The sequence below is a fragment of the Thermobia domestica genome, chromosome 18 (assembly GCF_964235325.1).
Source record: "Thermobia domestica chromosome 18, izTheDome1.hap1.1, whole genome shotgun sequence".
In the NCBI taxonomy this organism is placed as follows: domain Eukaryota; kingdom Metazoa; phylum Arthropoda; class Insecta; order Zygentoma; family Lepismatidae; genus Thermobia; species Thermobia domestica.
In genome coordinates this window covers 78,895,581-78,916,605 of record NC_137471.1, presented here as the reverse complement: position 1 = coordinate 78,916,605, position 21,025 = coordinate 78,895,581, and the positions used below count along the sequence as shown (strand labels likewise).

The window sequence follows — 21,025 nt, the reverse complement described above, 5'->3', positions numbered from 1 at the left end:
AAAACAAGAACAAAAAATCCTAATGCATATTTTGTAATACTATTTCCTGGACGGATAGACTATTAACAATTTCAGTTTAAAAATCAAAGTCACCGGTACAGAAAGAGGGCTTTTAACTGAGTCACGTGTGGTCAGTATATCAGTTCCCATCACCGTTATATCTGGCTTTCTATCCTCAAATCATATATATATATATTTTTTTTAATCATGTTAACTCAATTACAATCTTGGACGATACTGATATTTTGTGAACCTACCGGAAATCGAATCCGGAATCATGTGCATCAAAAACAAATCCACTAACTATTCATACATAGGCACTATTAACCATTGGTTGATTTGGAATTAGAAATCCTCTTAGCATTGAGGGTGTGAGAGACGTGGACCTACAGCTTAGCGTGGGATCTGACAAACGTGAGTTCCCACCGGGGAGTCGAACCCGTGTCTCCTGCAAAGAAGTGGTGTACGCTAGCCACATAGTCATAAGGGAGTTCAGAACTCATGAAAATGAACGTGTATTTTGATTTGAGAATATCCAATCTTTTCCCACACACACATTACACTTCGTTATGTTGAAACATCATACTGAAATTTTTTATCTCACTAAAGAAGATCCAGTACAGATGTCAAATATTACATACGTAAAATATTACTCCAAAATTTATTAGCTGAAAAAGTACGAGTACTGATAGTATTCTTATATCCTCTTCATTCGGATTCTACAGAATTAATCAAATTAAATTCGTAATTCCTTAGAAAAGAAAAGAGAATTAGGTGTTAGAATTATGGCTTCAGAATGTAATTTGTTGTTGTTTTTACAATATTTTGCAGAAAGACAAATATGATTCTTATTACGAGCTTCGTAGTGTTAATTTGCATATGTTATGGATATAATAGAAATTTGGCTGCACGAATGATTTCAGATAATTTATGTTTTGAAATAACATATAAACAAAGAAACATAAAAATTTCGGCTTCAAACCAGTTTACTACTTAGGACAGTGTATACGAAATGTATATACACTTAATTTGTTCAACCCACTTCACTGGAATCAGCTACAGGTAATATGCTAAATGTAAGTTGCAATAAATAAATAAATAAATAAATAAATAAATAAAAATAAATAAGACGAAATAAAAATAGTGGTAACTAATAGGGCAATACTGCAACAATGAAAAATCTGAGCAGAGTAGGTAGTTACCTTTCTCCTAAAACGAACGCTGTGCAAGTACTATGAAACTTAAAATCAATGTGTATGCGCAGTGACACAAGAAACTGGCTCCACTGTAATATAATGAACATTTTGATGATCAAAAATTATCTTAGCTTATGGATAGTTAATTATCGAAGTGAAATCATAGAAAGAAATTACGAACCAAGTGCTGAGTTCTCAAATTCATTTCAAATGGTTCAGCCGTTATGTCGTGAAAACGGAACGTACAACATCCACTTCATTCCTGTATATGTATAGCCGGTAATTATTCTGGTAGTTAGCAATCTATCTTAGAATTTGGCAATTCTCTTTATCAACATTATTCTTACACTCGTAACCTTAAATTTATCTGTTTATCTTGGCAGCCCCGTAACATGGCATATTACAAGACATGTTGATCACCTACGTACTCGAATATGCACAATTTCGTCTGTTTTCGACACCAAAACGGGTGTACACTCAAACTACCTTGATGTTTTTGAAAGGACAAGCAGGTAAGAACTTCTAATAAAAGTTAATGGTACTTGTTTGGAAAATACAATTTGCCCAAACTACAGAAAAATGTGTATTATATTTTTGGGAAGTCAAAGGAAATAATAGCTACTAGTCCCTTACGGTAGCTGCGACAGTTTCAAAATTTATTAAACTACTACGTTTTTTTTTTTTTTTTTTTTTTTTTTTTTTTTTTTTTTAATGAGTAATTAGTTTACTTCAAAATTTTCAGCGTTACAGCACCTTCAGTACCACGCAGTATTTCTCATTTCCAGACAAACATTTTAGCATTTTTCAAATTTTTATTCTACTTCTTATTTATACGAAAATTCTTATTTGCTTGTTCGTCGCTTATTTTTGAAAATTCCTTTTATGAAAAGACATGGACAAATGGCAGAACTGTCAAAAATGAAACTAATGTCTACCATCGTATTTAACTCTATCACTCTATATCTAAAATAAATTTCTAAGGGTCTAATGGAGTTGACTACCGAAGATCTAGGTTATTGACGTAGTATCTTACATAGGCGAGTATTAATCAAATTAAATCGTAATTACTGCTTTATATGCGTGATCCTTAATTATACTTTTTACTCCGACTCTTTATTCTAATTTATTAATATTCTCTTTATCAAATACCAAAGTGAATCATAGAAAAGAAGTTGTGTCTTAGTAAACCCACTAATTAGAACTAGGCTAAAACCTGTTTTCAATAAGAATACTTATAAAAGTCAAAACTGTGGGGGTTTTGAAAGGGGATCTCTTGAGATCCTCTTAGTTCTCTTCACTATTATGCCCCTGATGCTGATAATCCGTAACCTTAAACTGATACAATGTAATGACGTTGTTAACGATTTAATTTAATCTCATTTCTTTTTGTTTCTTTTTTTTTTTTTTTTTTTTTTTTTTTATGATCAGAAGATAATGAGTGAAAAATATTCACTTTATTTCATTAATGCTTCCACGTACAATCTTGTTTGAAAAAATCTTGATAATGCATTTTCCACTGAGAAGTCATGTATTATTACACAGAGCTGGGACTTAAGACAAAGGGCCTAACCTAAGGTGTCTTCACTTCAACCTAAAGTATTACCGTTTCCTTCGTACGATCACGAAAATATAACCTTTAAAAAAGCCAGCACTCAAACATATACTCTGAAAGTCTATGTAAGTTTCCTGTATTTTCTTTATGTGGCGATTAACTTAAAGAGATTTTTGTTCATGAAGTTTACTGTTAACTTCAGGGTTATATATCTAAATTATTTCTTCTACGCTGCTGAAAGCCGCAAGATAACGCAAACAGCATGCATTGTCGAATCATAACGGAAGTCGTGTGGCTATAATTTGAAGTATCGATTGTCTCAGTCCTTCAATTACAAAGAAAATGAAGTACCGGATGTGTACTTTCACAAATGAAAACATTTTTATGGTGTATGCGCGCCAATCTCGTATTTTTCTCTCCTCCACAATTACTCAAAGGACTTATCATACATATGTTGACCTCTTACAAACTTCATATCTCTTCGTTCATGTTATACTCTGATTTATTCTTATTATCTACTGATTTTATCTTACTACAGGTCCCAGTCGTGTCCAATTAACATTAGATCATATAACTAGTATGACTTTCCTAACTAGGCTCTTAACAATTTATTTATTTATTCTAGCCTGTGTATACAACGAAAATATTAAACTTATATCAAACTCCATACATCCCGTACGACTAGCGAAGTCATCTAAATCTATCTCAATATCAATGTTGTTTGTCGTAGTTAATCACTTTCTGGATTAAAATTATAGACAATCCAATTCCCAATAATATGTTCGACTGACTACAACATTACATTTCAAAGTACGATCACGCACTTCATATTCATTTTGTCTCCTTTATAACCTGGCATTATCATATGAATTTATGTCATTTACCACATTTTTTACATCCTGCCATTATTATGTCGTAAGGGTCAAGACTATGTGAAACCTGGACCTCCTCTAACTTAAAAACTAACTCTATGGCCTATGGAACTGAGGTTCAATGACTTGTTGACAAAAACTCTCTAATCACTTCTATCTTTAACCAACTGGATCCAGTTTCTAAATTGCATTCCTATCCCTGCGAGGTTTATCTTAATATTGTACTTCCATCTGCGCCTAGATCTTTCTAATGATCGTTTTCGAATGAATTTCCAGTTAAAACTTTGAAAGTGTTCCTACTTTCTTCCACTCTAGTTATATGACCTACCCACTTGAACCTCCTAGATTTGATGATCCTAACAATGTTTGGTAAACGATATAAATTATGGAGTTCCTCGTTATGAAGTTTTCGCCATTCCCGTTCCTCTTGGGCCCGAATCTTCGTCACAGGACCTTATTTTCAAATACTTTCAGTCTACGTTCTTCCCTCAGAGTAAGCGATCATGTCTCGCAACCATACAGCACAATAGGCATGATTATAGTTTTATATATTTTAAGCTTCAAATTCCTCGACAGAATTCGCAATGACAGAAGATTTTGAACTGAATAAAACACGAATTACTTGCTTTTAGTCGATATTTAATTTTTACTCTACTTTAATATCCGAACAAAATATTCTCACTAAAAATCCAATAGAGCCTTCCGTATTTTAAGCAAAAACGCTAACCATCTGTACACGAAAGATTCTATAGCCTGTATCTATAAGCTTTATTTCAGGGATTATACACATTATGGATATTGCATGTATTGTGTTCAAAGATTTTCAACTACTACATACTCTATATCATCAACCCACACACATTGCATTGGTTGTAACCCAAATCAGGTTATCCGTCACTAACTACGCACACAAAGGAGTAAGTTCCTGCCGCCGCCTTACCCCCAAGTTAACGCCGCCTTCGGTGGCAACTTATAAGAAACTTTTGAATAAAGTGTATTTAAATTACTATACTATGTACTTAAGTATCCACTGTTGTTAGGATATACAACTATACCTCTATTGGAATAAAACGAAAACTGAACGGGACTATTTCCATTTACTATTGACAGTAGTGATATCATACTGCGCAGCTGTAAAGCTTTTGCTTTGACCGGAGTCGACGGCGACATTTTTCACTACCCAGTCCATTTTATAGTTGATATTGTGAAAATACATGTAAAAATATTTTTTCATGTCAAATACAAACGATCATTGTAACCAACCGCGTTCAGACGAGAAAATCAGCTTTCAGCTCTAAAGATGTTTTACGCTAATAGACTTCGAAAATTCAAATTGACGTATGTTACTAACTTATTAGATCTTTTGCATAGGATTTAGGAATTAGATTTCTGGGCTTTGGGCATCTAAGGCCATGTTAACCAGTCACGTTTGAGAGATGATGTCCCTCAGCGAGCACACTATCCGGGAAAAAGAGAAGGAAGGAAGCAGCCTAGGACCTATATGTTAGTACCACTCCGGCATTTGCCTGGTGGGAATGAGGAAAACCTCATTGAGGATGGATGGCCTGAAAAAGCTTTTTACACCTTTTCGATCGAGGGCCCCCACCGGGAATCGAACCCGGGACCGCTCTCACCGAAGGCGAGAGTGCTAGTGACTACTCTCTTGCATAGGATTACGTCTAAAAATTAACCAATTAAAATCAACTTTATGTGGACACACATGTTGTATAGAGAGTGAAATTAAATTATTTCATCGTTAACAATACAAAAGTGGTGGTTCATGACGGTAATATTATTTAACTGAAGAATAATCTGATAGACAACAAATAGTTTAGCATTGTTAAGTAAGTACATCTTTTCGTATTAAGTGGAAAATAAGAGTAAGAAATAAAGTAAGACGGAAGAAATAAATTATTTTTAAAAATGCAATTAAACAAATTGAAGTGCATTATAGTGTAAGCCGCTTGAAAAGCAAAGCATTGTTCTCAATAAACTCAGGAGGTACCCAAACTTGCTCGTCTGTATTTGTTGCAATTATGTTGCTTGTGTTAACTACAGAAAATACAGAATAGCAAGGTAGTACAAAACTGAGTTTATTAAATCAAATTGCTTCAGATCACATATAAGCAACTACAGATAGAACTAAGAAGAAGAACAAGAAAAAAAATTGTAAAAGCAAAGAAAACTATTTACAAATCAAATAAATTTGGCTACTGAACATTAAAATGAAACAGAACGAACAACTTTATTTGAAACAAATTAAAAGACTTTTAGTCAATCTCATTACATACATAGCGAAAGAAAAACATAACATCAATCATTCGTGCAAAAAACATTAACATGCAATCTCTCAAAATATTTCACACCAAAAGCACAAAGTAACGTCACTCATATACATGTAAGCAGCACATACACACACAGACGAAAAAATTAACCAACAAATGATAATAAAATAACAATAGACAGAATAAATAAAAGAAAAATCAAGGTATCTACTGAACGTTTATGATTTAAATTCCTGGTTTCTCCCAGGTTTATATGTCCTTTTGAAAGGGCTAAACAGTGCAATGAGAACATTTATCATGTTACATTATTTCCCGCAAAAATTATTTTATCAATGACAAAATATGAGAAAATTTCTTTTCTTTATGATAATGTCAAACTGGGTATATTAATCTTTTAGTGTTCAAAAGATTAACTTAAGCTTTTGTCATTTTACTGTAAGCTACTTTAAATGTTCGTTCATTGTCCTAAAGATTCTTCGCTAAGCTTCCAAGTGTTTCCTTCAAATTGCAATTCCCTCCTGATTTTCCATACTAGTAGACACCTTGTAAATATAGATCATGTACAGTCACCAACGAAAGCGTATGTCATTATTATTACTAATGATAATTCCGAACCAAAATAGTTATTGTAGCACTGATTTCTTTCATAACGAATATGGAAAAGAAGTACTTTGTCGCTTACACAAAATTGATTTCGAAGTCATTATCAGAACTATACGCGATAGCAACATACGATTTTTGCTGGTGACTGTACTCAGTTACGGTACAATTATCTTTTTTTAAAGAATAAAAGGTAATCAATACAGAGAAAAAGCGAGAGAGACAGCGAAAAGGGAGAAAGAATTTCAATACGCAAAGAATTGTAAGAAGAAACATCTATGTGGTTACTAATTGTAAACTTTTGTGGACCTCGATGTAACTACGAAACTAGTGATTTTTCTAACAGTGAAGAACTAACATCAAGCTATTCTATTAGCTACGTAATTCACATTAAGCTACGGAACCTAACAAACAAGAGTGACATGGACGTACACGCAACAAAAATAATGGCACTTTAATTTCGAAAGGTTGAATCAAATGTCTAAATTTTGATCAAGAGAAAGGTAGCTGATCACTTCTATTCAACATAACTTGACTATGTTGTATTTGACAGCAGTACACAGCGCAGTTTCTAGTTCGATTAGCTCAAACTAGCCTCAGAAATGATTACACCTAGTTCACTTCAAGATAGTACACTACATGAATTTAAAAGTGTCCTTACTTTTTATCTTATGTTAACAACCCTTCATTTCTAAGACTAACACTTTGTCGTAACCTTTTTTATGCTTAATTTCATACAAATATTCTGAAACAATTTCATACGATGGAAATGTCTGACACACGTTAAGCAAACATCAGTATCTCAATACAAGCTTGGAAAATTCTACCGAAGTTAATATTCTCCCTTGCTGACGAAAATTAAAAGAAAAGCAAGAAAAAAGCCAAAACAGAAAAAGCAAGAACGGAAGAAAGAGAAATCAAAGAAAGAAAACTTCAGTTATTTAAAAGATACTTCAAATATTTTTCATCTGTACGGAATCAGTTAAATGACCAGAAGTTCCACTTAGGACTTTTGATCACAAGTGAGATCACTTGTCACAAAAACTTCAGCGTTCACAGATTTTAAATCTTAAAAGACCTACAGTATAATAACTGTTCCGAATTCCTGCCAGCTTCTTATGAAATTTTGAAAGTTTCATTCACGTAAAATTCAAATGTAACTAAGAATAGTGAAAGTATAGCAGAAAAGAACGGAAAATGTAAATTTATAAACCTAACCAAAGCAAAACAATAGATGAAAAAAAAAATAGAATGCACAAGAAAAAAATACACTAGCAAAAATACCAATTTAAATAAAGTCAAGCTAAATTCAGGGTAGCGATCATTCTTTCTTAGAGTTACTCAAAGCGTAAGAGTACAGATGTATAATACAGAACTAACCAAAACCTTAATTCTGGAACTGATCACATTTTCATTTAAGAAACTGAAATAATACTGTAACTGAAAATACCTACAGATATTCAGATACTTGCAAATACTGTACTTTTAACAAATATAAACACATATTAATAGGAACATACTCCACTTGGTGTCACAAGCACATAGTTGTCCCCACTATTAATGCTTTTGTAGGATGGCTCGACAAGGCGAGTTTGGACATGCCTCCTTCCTTTGATGTGTAAGAGCATAAGGTCTTTGTAAGGCAGCATGGCGGAGTTATTTGTCGTGGACGAGGCCTTCTTCAATGAAACCGCTGTGAAATCTTCCTTACTTGCCAAACCAGCAAGCGCTTCCACAGCTAATGAAGAATTTTTAGCCACTGGAAAAAGATAATATCATCAATGAAGCACAAGCTTCACAAAATCCTGACTATATATAAAACTACATGAACTCATTCACTGACATAAAATAACGGGTACTTCCGGTTTATGCGGAAAGTTGAAATTTGGAATGATTGTAGCTTTTTGGGACTAACCTACACGAAAATTGCCAAAAGTGTATTTTTAATTTTTAGGGAGTTTAAAAGGGGTATGAAGAAATTCTCCATGTTATTTATATGGGTCTTTTTTGGGACCTATAATCTCATGTTTTAGGTATTTGGAATTGGAATAAAAACTTGAAATTCGCTATTCTTGTACGTTTTCGTTAGCGTTACCGAAGTAAATCACCAAAAATAAAAAAAATCCAACTTTACAGTGGTTTTATGAGAAACTGAAAAATCTTTCCCATGTTATTTATATGGGGCATCTTCTACCCCCCAAAATGTTTAGACACTTGCGGCAGGATTAGAATGATGAAATTTGGCTTGATTGTAGCCTTCCGGGACTAACCCACAGGAAAATTGACAGAAGTGAATATTTTTAGTTTTAAAGGGGTCTAAAGGTGGGATGAAGAAATTCTCATGTTATTAAAATGGGTGTTTTCTTAGGATGCAAAATCTTATCTGTTAGATAGTTGAAATAGGAAAAGAAACTTGAAATTCGGTAGAATTGTGGGTTTAAGAGGTACGAGGATCGAGGTCAAGCAAAGGCGGAGGTCTGCGGGCAAAGCCCCCAGCTGGCCAAATTGAGGACATAAGAGCACATGCACGAAATTCACTGCTGATGCAAAGGCCGAGGCCGAGGAAACGGGGAGGTCTGGGGACAGACCTAGCTAGCCAAAGGCTAGTTTTAAAATATGAAACTGTGAGTTGAGTTTCACATTGCAGAGATTAGTTTACTTTTAATGATAAAAGTAGGAATTTACTTTTAATGATTCAAGTTTACTTTCAATGATAAAAATGGGAATTTAGGCATAACTGGGAATTACTAGTATACATCCTTTCTATATATCTTTACATGCTTTTGACTATTTTAATGTATTCTGTAATTTTAATTGTAATACTATATAACTATATAGTTTGCTTATATTAGACTATCCAACCCTGATGATTGGAGCAATTTAAGTTCTTCGTATTTTATATAACTCTTAACTCTCGTGTTCATACTATAGAATCATTTTGTTGCACTAGGATTACATAATACTGAATTATATACTCTATGTTTGGTATGAATGCATTAATTATATTGCATGTTACAGTGCTATACTTAGCTAACGCTGTTCTTACAGCTTTAAGCATGTATTTAAAATAAAGTATCATATTAAGTGAAACTCAAAAGAGACATTTTCACATTGAAATGACATTTTACGACGAACCGACAACTGATTTACGTACACATTCTATATGTTGTTTACCTTAATACATGAACAATTTATTCTTTTAATGTGAATTTATATTATTGAACCTAGATAACATGAACCAAAATATGAAATTTAAAGAAATAAACTATTTTGAGTGCTATAAACAGCTTATAAGCAAAAACACAGGACTTGTGAAACGTTAATGAAAAACCTAATATAATGGGCTAATTTACTAATAACTAATATTAGTAAAATAATAAAGTCAATTCTAAATCAACTGTAAACTTAGTAGGTTGGAACTTTCGTCAGAAAGTACAGATTCTTAAATTTAAAATAGTTTCAAAGTAAAGATCAAATAAAATGGTCTATGTTCTAAAATACCATTTTCAAAACAATGTAATTAAAGTTTCATTTAAAACAAATTAATCGAACTTCTTAAATGTCAATGCCCTTCAAGCTAAAATATAGCATTTTTATGTTACATTGATTAAAGTATGTAGATATACTTGGAGATAAATATAATAAATTTATTGAAGATTGACAGATAATTCTTTGTCATAAATCTAATACATTCGTTAATCTATGTGACAAATATTCTTCTTTTAAATATATAATTACGCTCAGTTCAAATTGTAACGTTTTGTAACTTTTTAGTATATCTCAGATTTCGAATTTAATGGGACTAATATCGACCGATTCCATATTCTATAATTTAGTACTCTTATACTTACATTTTCTAGACAATATTTATTACAGTGCCTATTGTCTAAAACACTTGAATAAAGGATTTAAATAATAATAATAATAATAATAATAATAATCTCTATTTCAGTACTACGAACAGCTTTGGCGAAAATACAGCACGTAATATCAGAGCACTACATAGCGATGGAATACTACTACTAACGATAATAATAGTAATAATAATAAGAAAATATTAAAAAGAAGAGTACTAATATAAAATACAATGTAGATAAAAGTCAGTTAAGCAGAAATAATTCCTTGTCAACGCTGTAAAAATTATCAAGAGCTCCATCTATCTAAAACAACGAAAAGCTACGAACAGCAGTCTTAAAATTACATTAGGATTTTACACGTCATTGCTTAAAAACTACCAGTCAGATCTCATGAAATTTTCACTTGTTTAATACAGTAAGTCTAAAATATGCTTAAAGAATGTCAATAATAATAATAAATTATGCTATAATAAACTATTATATAATAAATATATAATTATTATATAAATTATTATAATTATGCTTATTTTTTTACTATTGTTATTTTTGTATTTACCAGTTTGTAACAGATACTGCATGCTTTTATGTTATTTTTCTGAACTAATATTTTATCCATTTCACCTATTTTTGTACGATCAGTTGTATGTTGTTAATTCTATTTGCATGCGCCCTGTTTGTAAAAACTTTTTTTTTTTCTTCTTTGGGGCACTTGTGGCTGTAATGCTTTTGCTTCCAATAAACATATTTCCAACATTATTATTATTATTATTATTATTATTATTATTATTATTATTATTATTATTATTATTATTATTATTATTATTATTATTATTAGAAGAAGAAGAAGAAGAAGACGAAGAACAAGAAGAATACGAAGAAACTTCAGTAACAAATCTTTATTTCTGATTAAACGAATTGAAACAAAAACTAAATTTCCTTCAAAAGGATCGAGAATATTCATTTAACAATAACTGAGGATAAAATTAGTACTATTACAACATTATGCAACATTGTTAATGATCTAGATGGAAAGGTTAAGAGTAAATTTCTTGGTTTTAACTTACATTTTTCTACTTTGAGTCTCTTCAATTCCTTCTCTGCAAGATCTGTTTTCACTTCAATATACTCCTCCTGTAAATCTGTTCTGGCTGCCAGAGCTTTGATGGGATTCCTGGACGTGAACTTACGTTGTTGCATTTTCACCGTCTTTTTCTGTACCAATCTACAAAAAAATAAATGAAAAAAGCAATTCGGAATCAGTTTACATTTCAAATATTTAATTTAATAAAACTTCTATCGTCCTTCATTTGATATTAGTAAATAAATAAATACTTAAAATTACACGCCACGCACAATATTTATTGTACACGATCTACAGAATCATACGATTTCGACATGGAAATAGGTCTGCAACATTCTGGAAACAATATACATAAATCATACAATGGATATTTTGTAATGAATGTAACTTTAAATTCAATAATAATAATAATAATAATAATAATAATAATAATAATAATAATAATAATAATAATAATAATAATAATAATAATAATAATAATTACAAGTAGCTGACGAAAGTGGAGGTTTCTATTGAAAATTTCAGGATTAATATATATTTCGATGCATTTCTAAGTTAGTACACCTTGCCTTGCTTATTACATATATGCATGCGTGAATTACTTTTATAGGCAGACCTTTGGTTTTCAAGTTATGAGCAATTAAAGCTGGGTTTCAGGCAAACAAATTTTCGAGAAAAAAAAAAAAAAACGCTATTTAAAACAGGAATTAAGGAAAAGGTCATGGAACATTTTTTAAACAATCCCACTAACGATAAAGCTCATTTTATTGTGTGAAGCTAACTATACCATGAGCTGTGTCTACTAAAATGAAATTCTAGGTGGAAAATGGTACACTTTACACCCAGTAAAATAGCTACATTGATTAGTCTTTAAATGTAAAGTATACAGGTTTGTAAATCTTTTTAAGTTTTTACGTCCCACGTTTATGCCGGCTAGGTTAAAGGAGACTGTGATGATGATAAATGGGTGAATGATGGAATGAAGAAAGGAGGAGAAAACGGGAGAACCCAGGCACACGGTGTCTGACAACAAGGTATTATTATCTTTAAATAAATGAAAGCTCGACATTTGAAATACATTGAGGAAACGCACTACTCAAATGGAACGGAAGTAATATTTCTTCTAATTGGATATGTTTACGCTATACGAGTCTTGTCTTTTAGCTCTCTAAAGCACGATCGCTAGTTCTGGTAAGGCTCCATTTCCATTTTTAACTATAGTAAACTGATGTCAAAAATTAGGGGAAAACAAGTTGAAACTTCTTTCATCTATAGGGAGCTCCCTTCCCGCAATGATTGAAATAATTTTAATCAGGAATCTGTGATTTTTTTTTTTTTTTTTTTTTAAATCCTTCGAACTTTCTTTCAGTCCCGAGTTTATGTAAAGCTTTATTGTGGATGTGTATTTGTTAAATTTTAGCGTCCCTTTCCAGCACCGGCAGATCTACAGTTCAAGACGGAATACGAACCACCGTAATAAGTTCAATTTTTGCACTGTTCTACCCAGGGTTGACTGGTTTAAACCAGCTGTTTTTTTTTTTTTTCAAAAAAAAAAAGTTTAAACCAAAAAATAAGAAAAAACGAAAAATGTTCGTAAGGGCAAGTGATCGTAAAATCTTGACGAAGACACATTTGTAGGTTATCACGTGTCACTCCCGCATATTATTCGTATTATATTCAGACCTAAATTCCCCATTCATTACTCACAGAGATTATACTACAAAACCAACTTCTTTATATATAAGTTGATTAATGTTTCTTTTGTGATTTTTTATAGTTTGTTATTACTGTTATGCAATTGCAATTAAAGAAAAATTCTAAATATTGTTTCATTTTAATAATTTTTACTATTGATAAATACATCGAAATACCGTACTTTTTTGGGGAGGGTCACACAAATCCCACGAGAGGAATTTACTGAAATCAGAAGTATCTTTGGTATCTGTTTATGTATAAATGGGTCAGAGTCAAAGTAGATTCAAATAATTTTCATCTTTATTCACTTTTCTTACTGATATGCAAATTAAGTCGTTGTATTTCTTTAACTTTGACTAATAAAAGTCATAGTGAACTAACTTGGACTTAATTAGTTCTTCTGTATTCTGCAGTATTTTAAAATTGTCCATATGTAATTCTGTATAATGGTTTTACTTGTGTAACTATCTTTTGACCTTCTCAAATGACTCTTGACAAAAGTATGTAAAGATCAGTACAACGTATCAGGAGTCCTTCGTGAGTGAGTCGGCAGACATATCGCATTTGTGGTCACTTAGTTCCGGTTTCGAGTTCAAATGGAGGACAATTTCTCTTGGATGTAAGTCGAGAAGCAGTTTGGATTCCGCTTTAAGCTTATGTGACTCCTTCCAGCATAACTCGGTTGTTGCATAATGATACCACGGTGAAACAAACTTATTTTTGTCCATATGTAATATAAATACATAGGGCAAATTATTTAAACCAAAAACCCTGGTTTAAACCCCAAAAAAGACAGGTTTAATTTTTTTTTTTTTTTCAATAAAAACCATGGTTTATGCCAACCTTGGTTCTACCATCGGAGATCGAACAAGGGACCGCGTGCATCAAAGCAGCACACGCTAGCCATTAGACAGCGAGGAGGGCTAGTTAACAGTTTAATCAACCAGAATCTCGCCAGAAATCGACTCCAGATTCCCCAGCTCAATGGTAAGAACAATACAATAGTTAGTCAAAAGTGAGCTTTGCAATCTGTGACACGAGAATACAGGTTCTACTTACAACTGCCCTGATTTACTGATTATTCAACCAATGAGAGAACACAACTCCTACTTACAACTGCCCTGATTTACTCATTCTATCAACGAGAAAACACAGCTCCTACTTAGAACTGCCTTGATTTACTGATTATTCTATCAACGAAAATAAAACCGTTCCTATTCATAATTCCCTTCAATTACTGATTATTTCTATCAAAGAAAATAACACAGTTCCTACTTATAACTGCCTTGATTTACTGATTATTCTATCAAGGAGAAAACACAGCTACTTGCAACTGCCTTGATTTACTGATTATTCTATCAACGAAAATAATACAGCTCCTACTTACAACTGCCTTGATTCACTGATAATTCTATCGAAGTCTTCCTCTTTAATCTCAACCTTCTCTTCTTCTTTCTGACAGGACACACTCTTGAAAAATTCAGTGAAAGTTTCATCGTCCGCGCGAGGTACAACCACCTTGGATTCAGTAACGTTGGCTTTGGCTTCATCAGCGACTTGCTCCATAGCTGCAAACACAGAGAACGAAATCTTTCAAGTTTCAAACAACGATTACACACATAATAATAATAACAGTAATTATATGTATAAAAGCGAGTGTGTGTCTATATGTATGCATGTTCAAGCATAAAACATTAAAGATCAAGTTATTCACTATGAACATTGAGCACATATTTTATGATACACTCACGCCACATTCACAAATACTTTTTTTCTTTTATAAAAAACATTGTGATACTAAAATAACTTGTATTAATGCCATTGGAAGTTTTGCTTTTACATTCACAGTATTTTACCATTTAAAGAATGAACTTTTCTTTTTCATTGTTAAATATCGATGCATGGAAAAAAAACTACAGTAAAAATAGCAGTAAAATACATAGATTTTCATGTAGTTTTAATGTACGAAAAGATTTTTAAAAAGAAAAGAAATACACCGGTGTAGGTACGTAACCATAGAATTTCATACACATATCTTACGGTGGTTCTTCTTTTCCGGCTTCAAAATTTCTTGAACCTCATTCTCTAAAATGGCTACATATCAGACCAAAGTAACCCACGAGGCAAAAAACCAACTCAGTTTAACATTAAGTAATGCCGCAAGCGACCTTTTAGTTTTCATTGCATTTACAGTATACAATATGAGGCAAAGTATCTTGTAAGTTTGTAACAACTAGAGGGAACGACACCACGTTTTGGATAGAGGTAATGAAGATAGAACTGCAGTTATTATTATATAGTACCATTATGGTAGCTATTTTTGAAGTCCTCCATCTTGAATTCAGGTCAAGGGAAATAATTTTGGGGTAGCTTTTCATCATAAATACACATCTGACGTTATTTCCAACTTATTTACATTAATTTAATAGTTATTATCTTCATGATATATGTTTATTAATTTACAATTGTTTTTGAAACGTACAATATACTTTTGCTTCAAAAATGCCCCATATTGTACACTGTATGCTTTGAAAACTTGTGGTAGCTTGCGGTTATTATTATTCAAATTCAGCTAGTTTTTCTCATGCTTTACTTCGATCTGATATAAAACCATTTTAGGGGATACATATATATAATCTTTCCTAACACTATGATCAATAGCAAAATCCATACCAGTTTCACACAGGTCTTTTGTTAAAACAAATCAATTTGAATTTTTGAAAGGATTTCATTTCTCCAAAATTGGTTGATTTATAGAGGTTTATGACTCCCCTTTAGCCACTGACGTAACAAATCAACAGATGTAATATGATCGTTACACACCTCCCCCTCATTTCTTAATTCTATCTAGAACTTATCAGAATTCTTCCGCGTCCCGAGAGGACCACGAACGGAGCGATATAACAACATTTAAACCATATTTATTATTGGAGTATATTGTGTAATGATTTGCATATCTTTAAAAGTTGATAAATTCTCTTCAGACTGCGTTCATGCAATTACTATATCTATTTATAGTTTTTATGGTTCCGAAACATGGTCGCTTACTCTGAGGGAAGAACATAGACTGAAAGTATTTGAGAACAAGATCCTGACACGAATATTCGGACCCAAGAGGAACGGGAATGGGGAATGGCGGAAACTTCATAACAAGGAACTACATAATTTATACGGTTTACCCAATATTATTAGGGTCATCAAGTCTAGGAGGCTGAGATGGGCAGGTCATGTAGCTAGAATGCAAGAAAGTAGAAACGCTTTCAAAGTCTGGACTGGAAGACCAATCGGAAAACGACCATTAGGAAGATCTAGGCGCAGATGGGAGGACAATATTAAGATGGATCTCGCAGAGATTGGAATAGAAAGTAGAAACTGGAAGCAGTTAACTAAGGATAGAAGTCAGTGGAGAGCTTTTGTGAACGCGGCATTGAATCTCCGGGTTCCATAGGCCATAGAGTTAGTTAGTTATAGTTTATATATTTATGAATCACGTAACTCTAGAACAGTATGAGATCTAAGACTTCAGTGAACTAGCGCTACTCACGAGACTCGTAACATATCTCATTTCGTCTCGAAGATGAGACGAGAATTGTCACATTCCTTGCCTCGTCTCCAATTTTAAAAATGTACTTCTAGCTTCGTGGGCAATATTATGGATCGCATATAGGATAGCAATGCAGTGTTGATGTAGAAGAGCATTTTTTTTTACATTTCCGCAAAGAAAAAAAAATAGTAACAAATAATGAAATATCAAAGGTGAAGAAAAAAAGTTAATTTTCACATACTATATCCATAGTAGGTTGAAATACTTTAAAATGAAAAGGCCAGGGCTGCCAACTTTTCAAACCTGCTTACCCACACATTCAAAGCTTGAGTCCTCCAAATCCAATTTCGTTAAATTAGAACCTTATTTCAGTTATCCTTTAAAAAAAAAAAAAAAAATAAAAAAAAAAAAAAAAATCCATGTTTAGCAACATTTGTTAAGAGAAACAAAATAAGGTTGATTTGAAACTGTAATTAGCATTCATTTCTGAACAGACTGAAACTTATACTTGTTTTCATTTTTAGCACTTTTTAATACAGCAGGATTCTTTTGTTACATAAGAGTAAAATTCTTTGCAAGTCATTTTAAAGTTAACTTTTAACATTAATTTAGATTTCAGTAAATTTTCAGTCATACAGTTTCTCGCATCAGTCCAAGCACTTCCCATTATACTAAACACTCTTTCACAAAAATGCACTGCTTGCAGGTATTGGTAATACAAATGCAGCTAAATTAAACAGCTCTGTTGAGTCAGGTATAGCTTGAAAAACTTACTAACAGAATCATTCATCATCATTCTTAATCATTTATAACTAACAGAAGAAGACTGATCAACTTCGCCTTGCACTTTTTTTTAACTGAATTCTGAATACAGCTTGTCAATGTTTACGTTAACTTTAACATGATTCAAAATATCAGTGACATCAGACCAATTGAGACGTTTTTCGAAATTCAATGGTTACTCCTTTAAGTACGAAAATGCCTTTAAGTGTCAATCAAAATTATTAGTTCACCCGTACATTTTGAATAACAACTCGTACACCAGTATCTGAGTTATTAAACCCGTACAGTTGGCAGCCCTGGAAAAAGTTACAACTTCCTTACCACTTTCATCGTTAGTTTCTGGTGCTGATATGCTTCTCTTCAGGGAGAGTAACAGCTCCTTCTGAGGCGACGACGGAGTCGATGCTACTTCTTTGAGATGAGCTAAAATTAAAAGAAAGAAAAACCGAAATTAATTATTTTACACAATACAATTAAACTAAAACATACACGTTCTTGAAACCAGACGTTTTATTTTATTTTTTTTTTATTATTTTTTTTTTTTTTTTAAATTTCGTACTATATATAGCAACAGTTTCCTTTTCCTCCTGTCATCTTAAAACACCTTTATAAAGAGTATTCTGATTTATACTTGACAGAATCTACTTTGCATACGAAAAGACCTACCTACACTCACTCAATACTGTACAAGTGATCAGAAGTTACATGCAATAGTCATTTCTCAATTTTGCACTTTCCAATTTTTGAGTGCTTTCCATTTGTTTCTCTGTGTGTAATTTATCTTCAATTTCATTTTTCTAAATTTATGTGAGAATTATACTATGCCATATGCACTTTACACATGAATCTCTCCAACTAAGAAAACAATACCGCACATCGACGAACGGATAGGGGCTTAAACTCTTTCCTCAAGGCAACCAAAGAAAATAATAATAATAATAATAATAATAATAATAATAATAATAATAATAATAATAATAATAATAATAATAATAATAATAATAATAATAATAATAATAACAACTAGTACTACTACTACTACTACTACTACGTATTGAAACCAAGGAAGCATTTCCAAAATTTTTATCTTTTATTTCTCTGTATTCCTAGCAGACATGTAAATGACGCAAATGAAGATCCAACTTTATATGTGCAGTTTGACTATAGAAATATCCGTCTTCTCGTAAACAATAATGTGAATACCTATGCAAGAAAGTATATGATAAATAGCTGATAGGTTTTAACTTTTTTTTTTCTCCTCCGGAAATCGTATAAATCACTTGAAGTTTTCTTACGGCTATTTGTATTAGACAGCTCCAGTTCGTGGATAACTGATTTCATTTCACACGACAAAACCTTGAAAATCAAATACAGACTTTTTCCATTTAAGTAGTTAATATTTTTAATAATTTAAAAATATTAACGCTTAATGAAGTACTTATTGTTGTCGAGATGGTCTCCTACTTATTGAGAATTCTGCTTTGCGAACCAGCTACTCCACATTATAGTGGTATCTTCAATTCAAACGACATTTGACTAAATGCTATTTTATAAGTGCTAGAAATGTGTATTGTGTCCTTCGAAAATTTTACAATATATATAAAACTAAAAGCATGTACTTAACACTTTTACTATCTGTACTAAAGAGCCATGTTGAAACATTACTACCTATTATTATTTAATAGGTCTGTAGTCTCATTCTTAGGTGGAACGAAGATTCTAATGAAGGAAATACTCTGTGTTCCGCTTACGCCTTTATAAGTAGCTACGTATAAGACGATCACATCCAGAGTAGCATTCGGTAGTCTGTATATGAGGCCATCACACCTAGAGTAGTGAGTGGTTTATATGTATAGAACCATCACTAGAGGTCTGTATGGATATGAAATATCACATTCGTATCCATAAATGTCTATCCGCTGGTAATGAGATCAGATAAATCTTTCGCAAGACAGTTACGCTCAGAAATTCATGCAAACGCAAATTACCAAATGGAAAATGAACGTACGAACTTAAGACTCCATCAAATGTAGAACATAAGTGTCAAGTTGGTAATACTGTGTCTCTCAATTACTTCACCTTTTTTTTTTTTCTCAGCACTCATCAAAATATATGAATATCCTTATTCATAAAGCAAAGATAAAATGGGGAAAGAAGGTGTTTTAGACTGAAGAATAAGCCTCCTCAATGAATTCGCATAAAATCTTATGAGCACTTCATATTTATCACAGACCAATTGAAAGAAAAATTAACTAGGTATAAAACTATGCACTCAGGACTGTGAAACTTTAAGAGGAAAATGAACATCTGTTTGTTTTTTCTTAGCCGAAACATGCTCAAGTACGCATAAGTATAGAAGTTTAAAAAGAAATGGCAGATATTTGCTACTTTTTCTAACATTACTGACCATCAGTTTACGAAAGCATGTATACTTATTTTCCGTTAAAAATTTAATAAGCTTTAGATTCCCTCTTTTTAATCTACTTTGCACGAACTAAACCAAACAGCAAGTAATAACAGATAGATAGATAACAGAACAAAAATTTAGGACACAAACCTGACATGTAGAGTTGTAAATCTGAAGCAATTTACTATTTTTAATCACAGCAAAATACCACTAACACCGTTCATTGTTAAAAACTTTAACAGACTGATTACATCGTTGTATGGGTCAATGTTCTTATGTAATTAAAAAATAATTTAATATAATTATAAACAAATGGCCGAACTCGAAGAAAGTTAGGCATTTACCTTTTCTACAGTTTATGTTCACATTCGTGACAAGAACAAAATGAGACCTAACTACTTTGCATAAAATGCTAATTATGCGTTAAAACATTGAAAAGTGTGTTAACGTTTTTCTTCTTTTGGTAACGTAAGGATTTGGTATCAATATCACAATGATAGAAATATATTTTAATTATATGTAATCCTATTATTGTTCCAGAAAAATGCTACAGCTAAATGTATATATTCACATTGTATGTCAGTAATTCACTGCATGAAACAATAGTATGAAACAATACTATTACAGAGTTTCACGCTTCATGTTACTATAGTCATGCATCAACGGACCAAATTATTACTCACGACGTTTTAAGATTCAATTCATCAACTTGCAAAACGAAAGATCAGCAAATGATTTGCAATTTGTAGCTGGTAAAGAAAAAGACACAATGAACTGTTTACAAAAACGTATTTTTTTCTCCCCTTCAAGAGTAGACTTATCAGCGTATAAAAATAGAATAACTATAGAACATGATGGAAAAGTTTTATTGTTAGTTCAAAAATTAACAATCACGACATTTAGAAATATCGCTTTTTGTGGTGCAAGGTGTAACGCTCGAGTATAAACCTCGAAGAAGCCTTAGATAAAATAAGAGGGCATTAAATTGTAATTCACATGAACTTAATTGATGTAATAGGTTTTATTTCACCCAATTCCGTTCTACATTACTTCTTACAGTATTGCTATATAGTTTTCTCATTAATATCTAGCAATATATCATTATTATTATTATTATTATTATTATTATTATTATTATTATTATTATTATTAT

At 32.0% G+C, this 21,025-nt stretch overlaps 1 protein-coding gene across 5 annotated transcripts in view; it reads right to left on the bottom strand.

Annotated features, from left to right (window-relative positions):
- Positions 1–21,025, bottom strand: part of LOC145675643 (uncharacterized) — an 898,816-nt gene that overhangs the window by 34,843 nt on the left and 842,948 nt on the right. For all 5 annotated transcript variants that reach the window (XM_081746197.1, XM_081746201.1, XM_081746200.1 and 2 more), the window contains 4 exons: positions 17,787–17,888; positions 14,526–14,706; positions 11,427–11,584; positions 8,026–8,264 (listed from right to left, as the gene is read on the bottom strand). In XM_081746197.1, the coding sequence (XP_081602323.1) occupies positions 8,026–8,264; positions 11,427–11,584; positions 14,526–14,706; positions 17,787–17,888 (680 nt within the window). The remainder of the gene's footprint in view (positions 1–8,025; positions 8,265–11,426; positions 11,585–14,525; positions 14,707–17,786; positions 17,889–21,025) is intronic.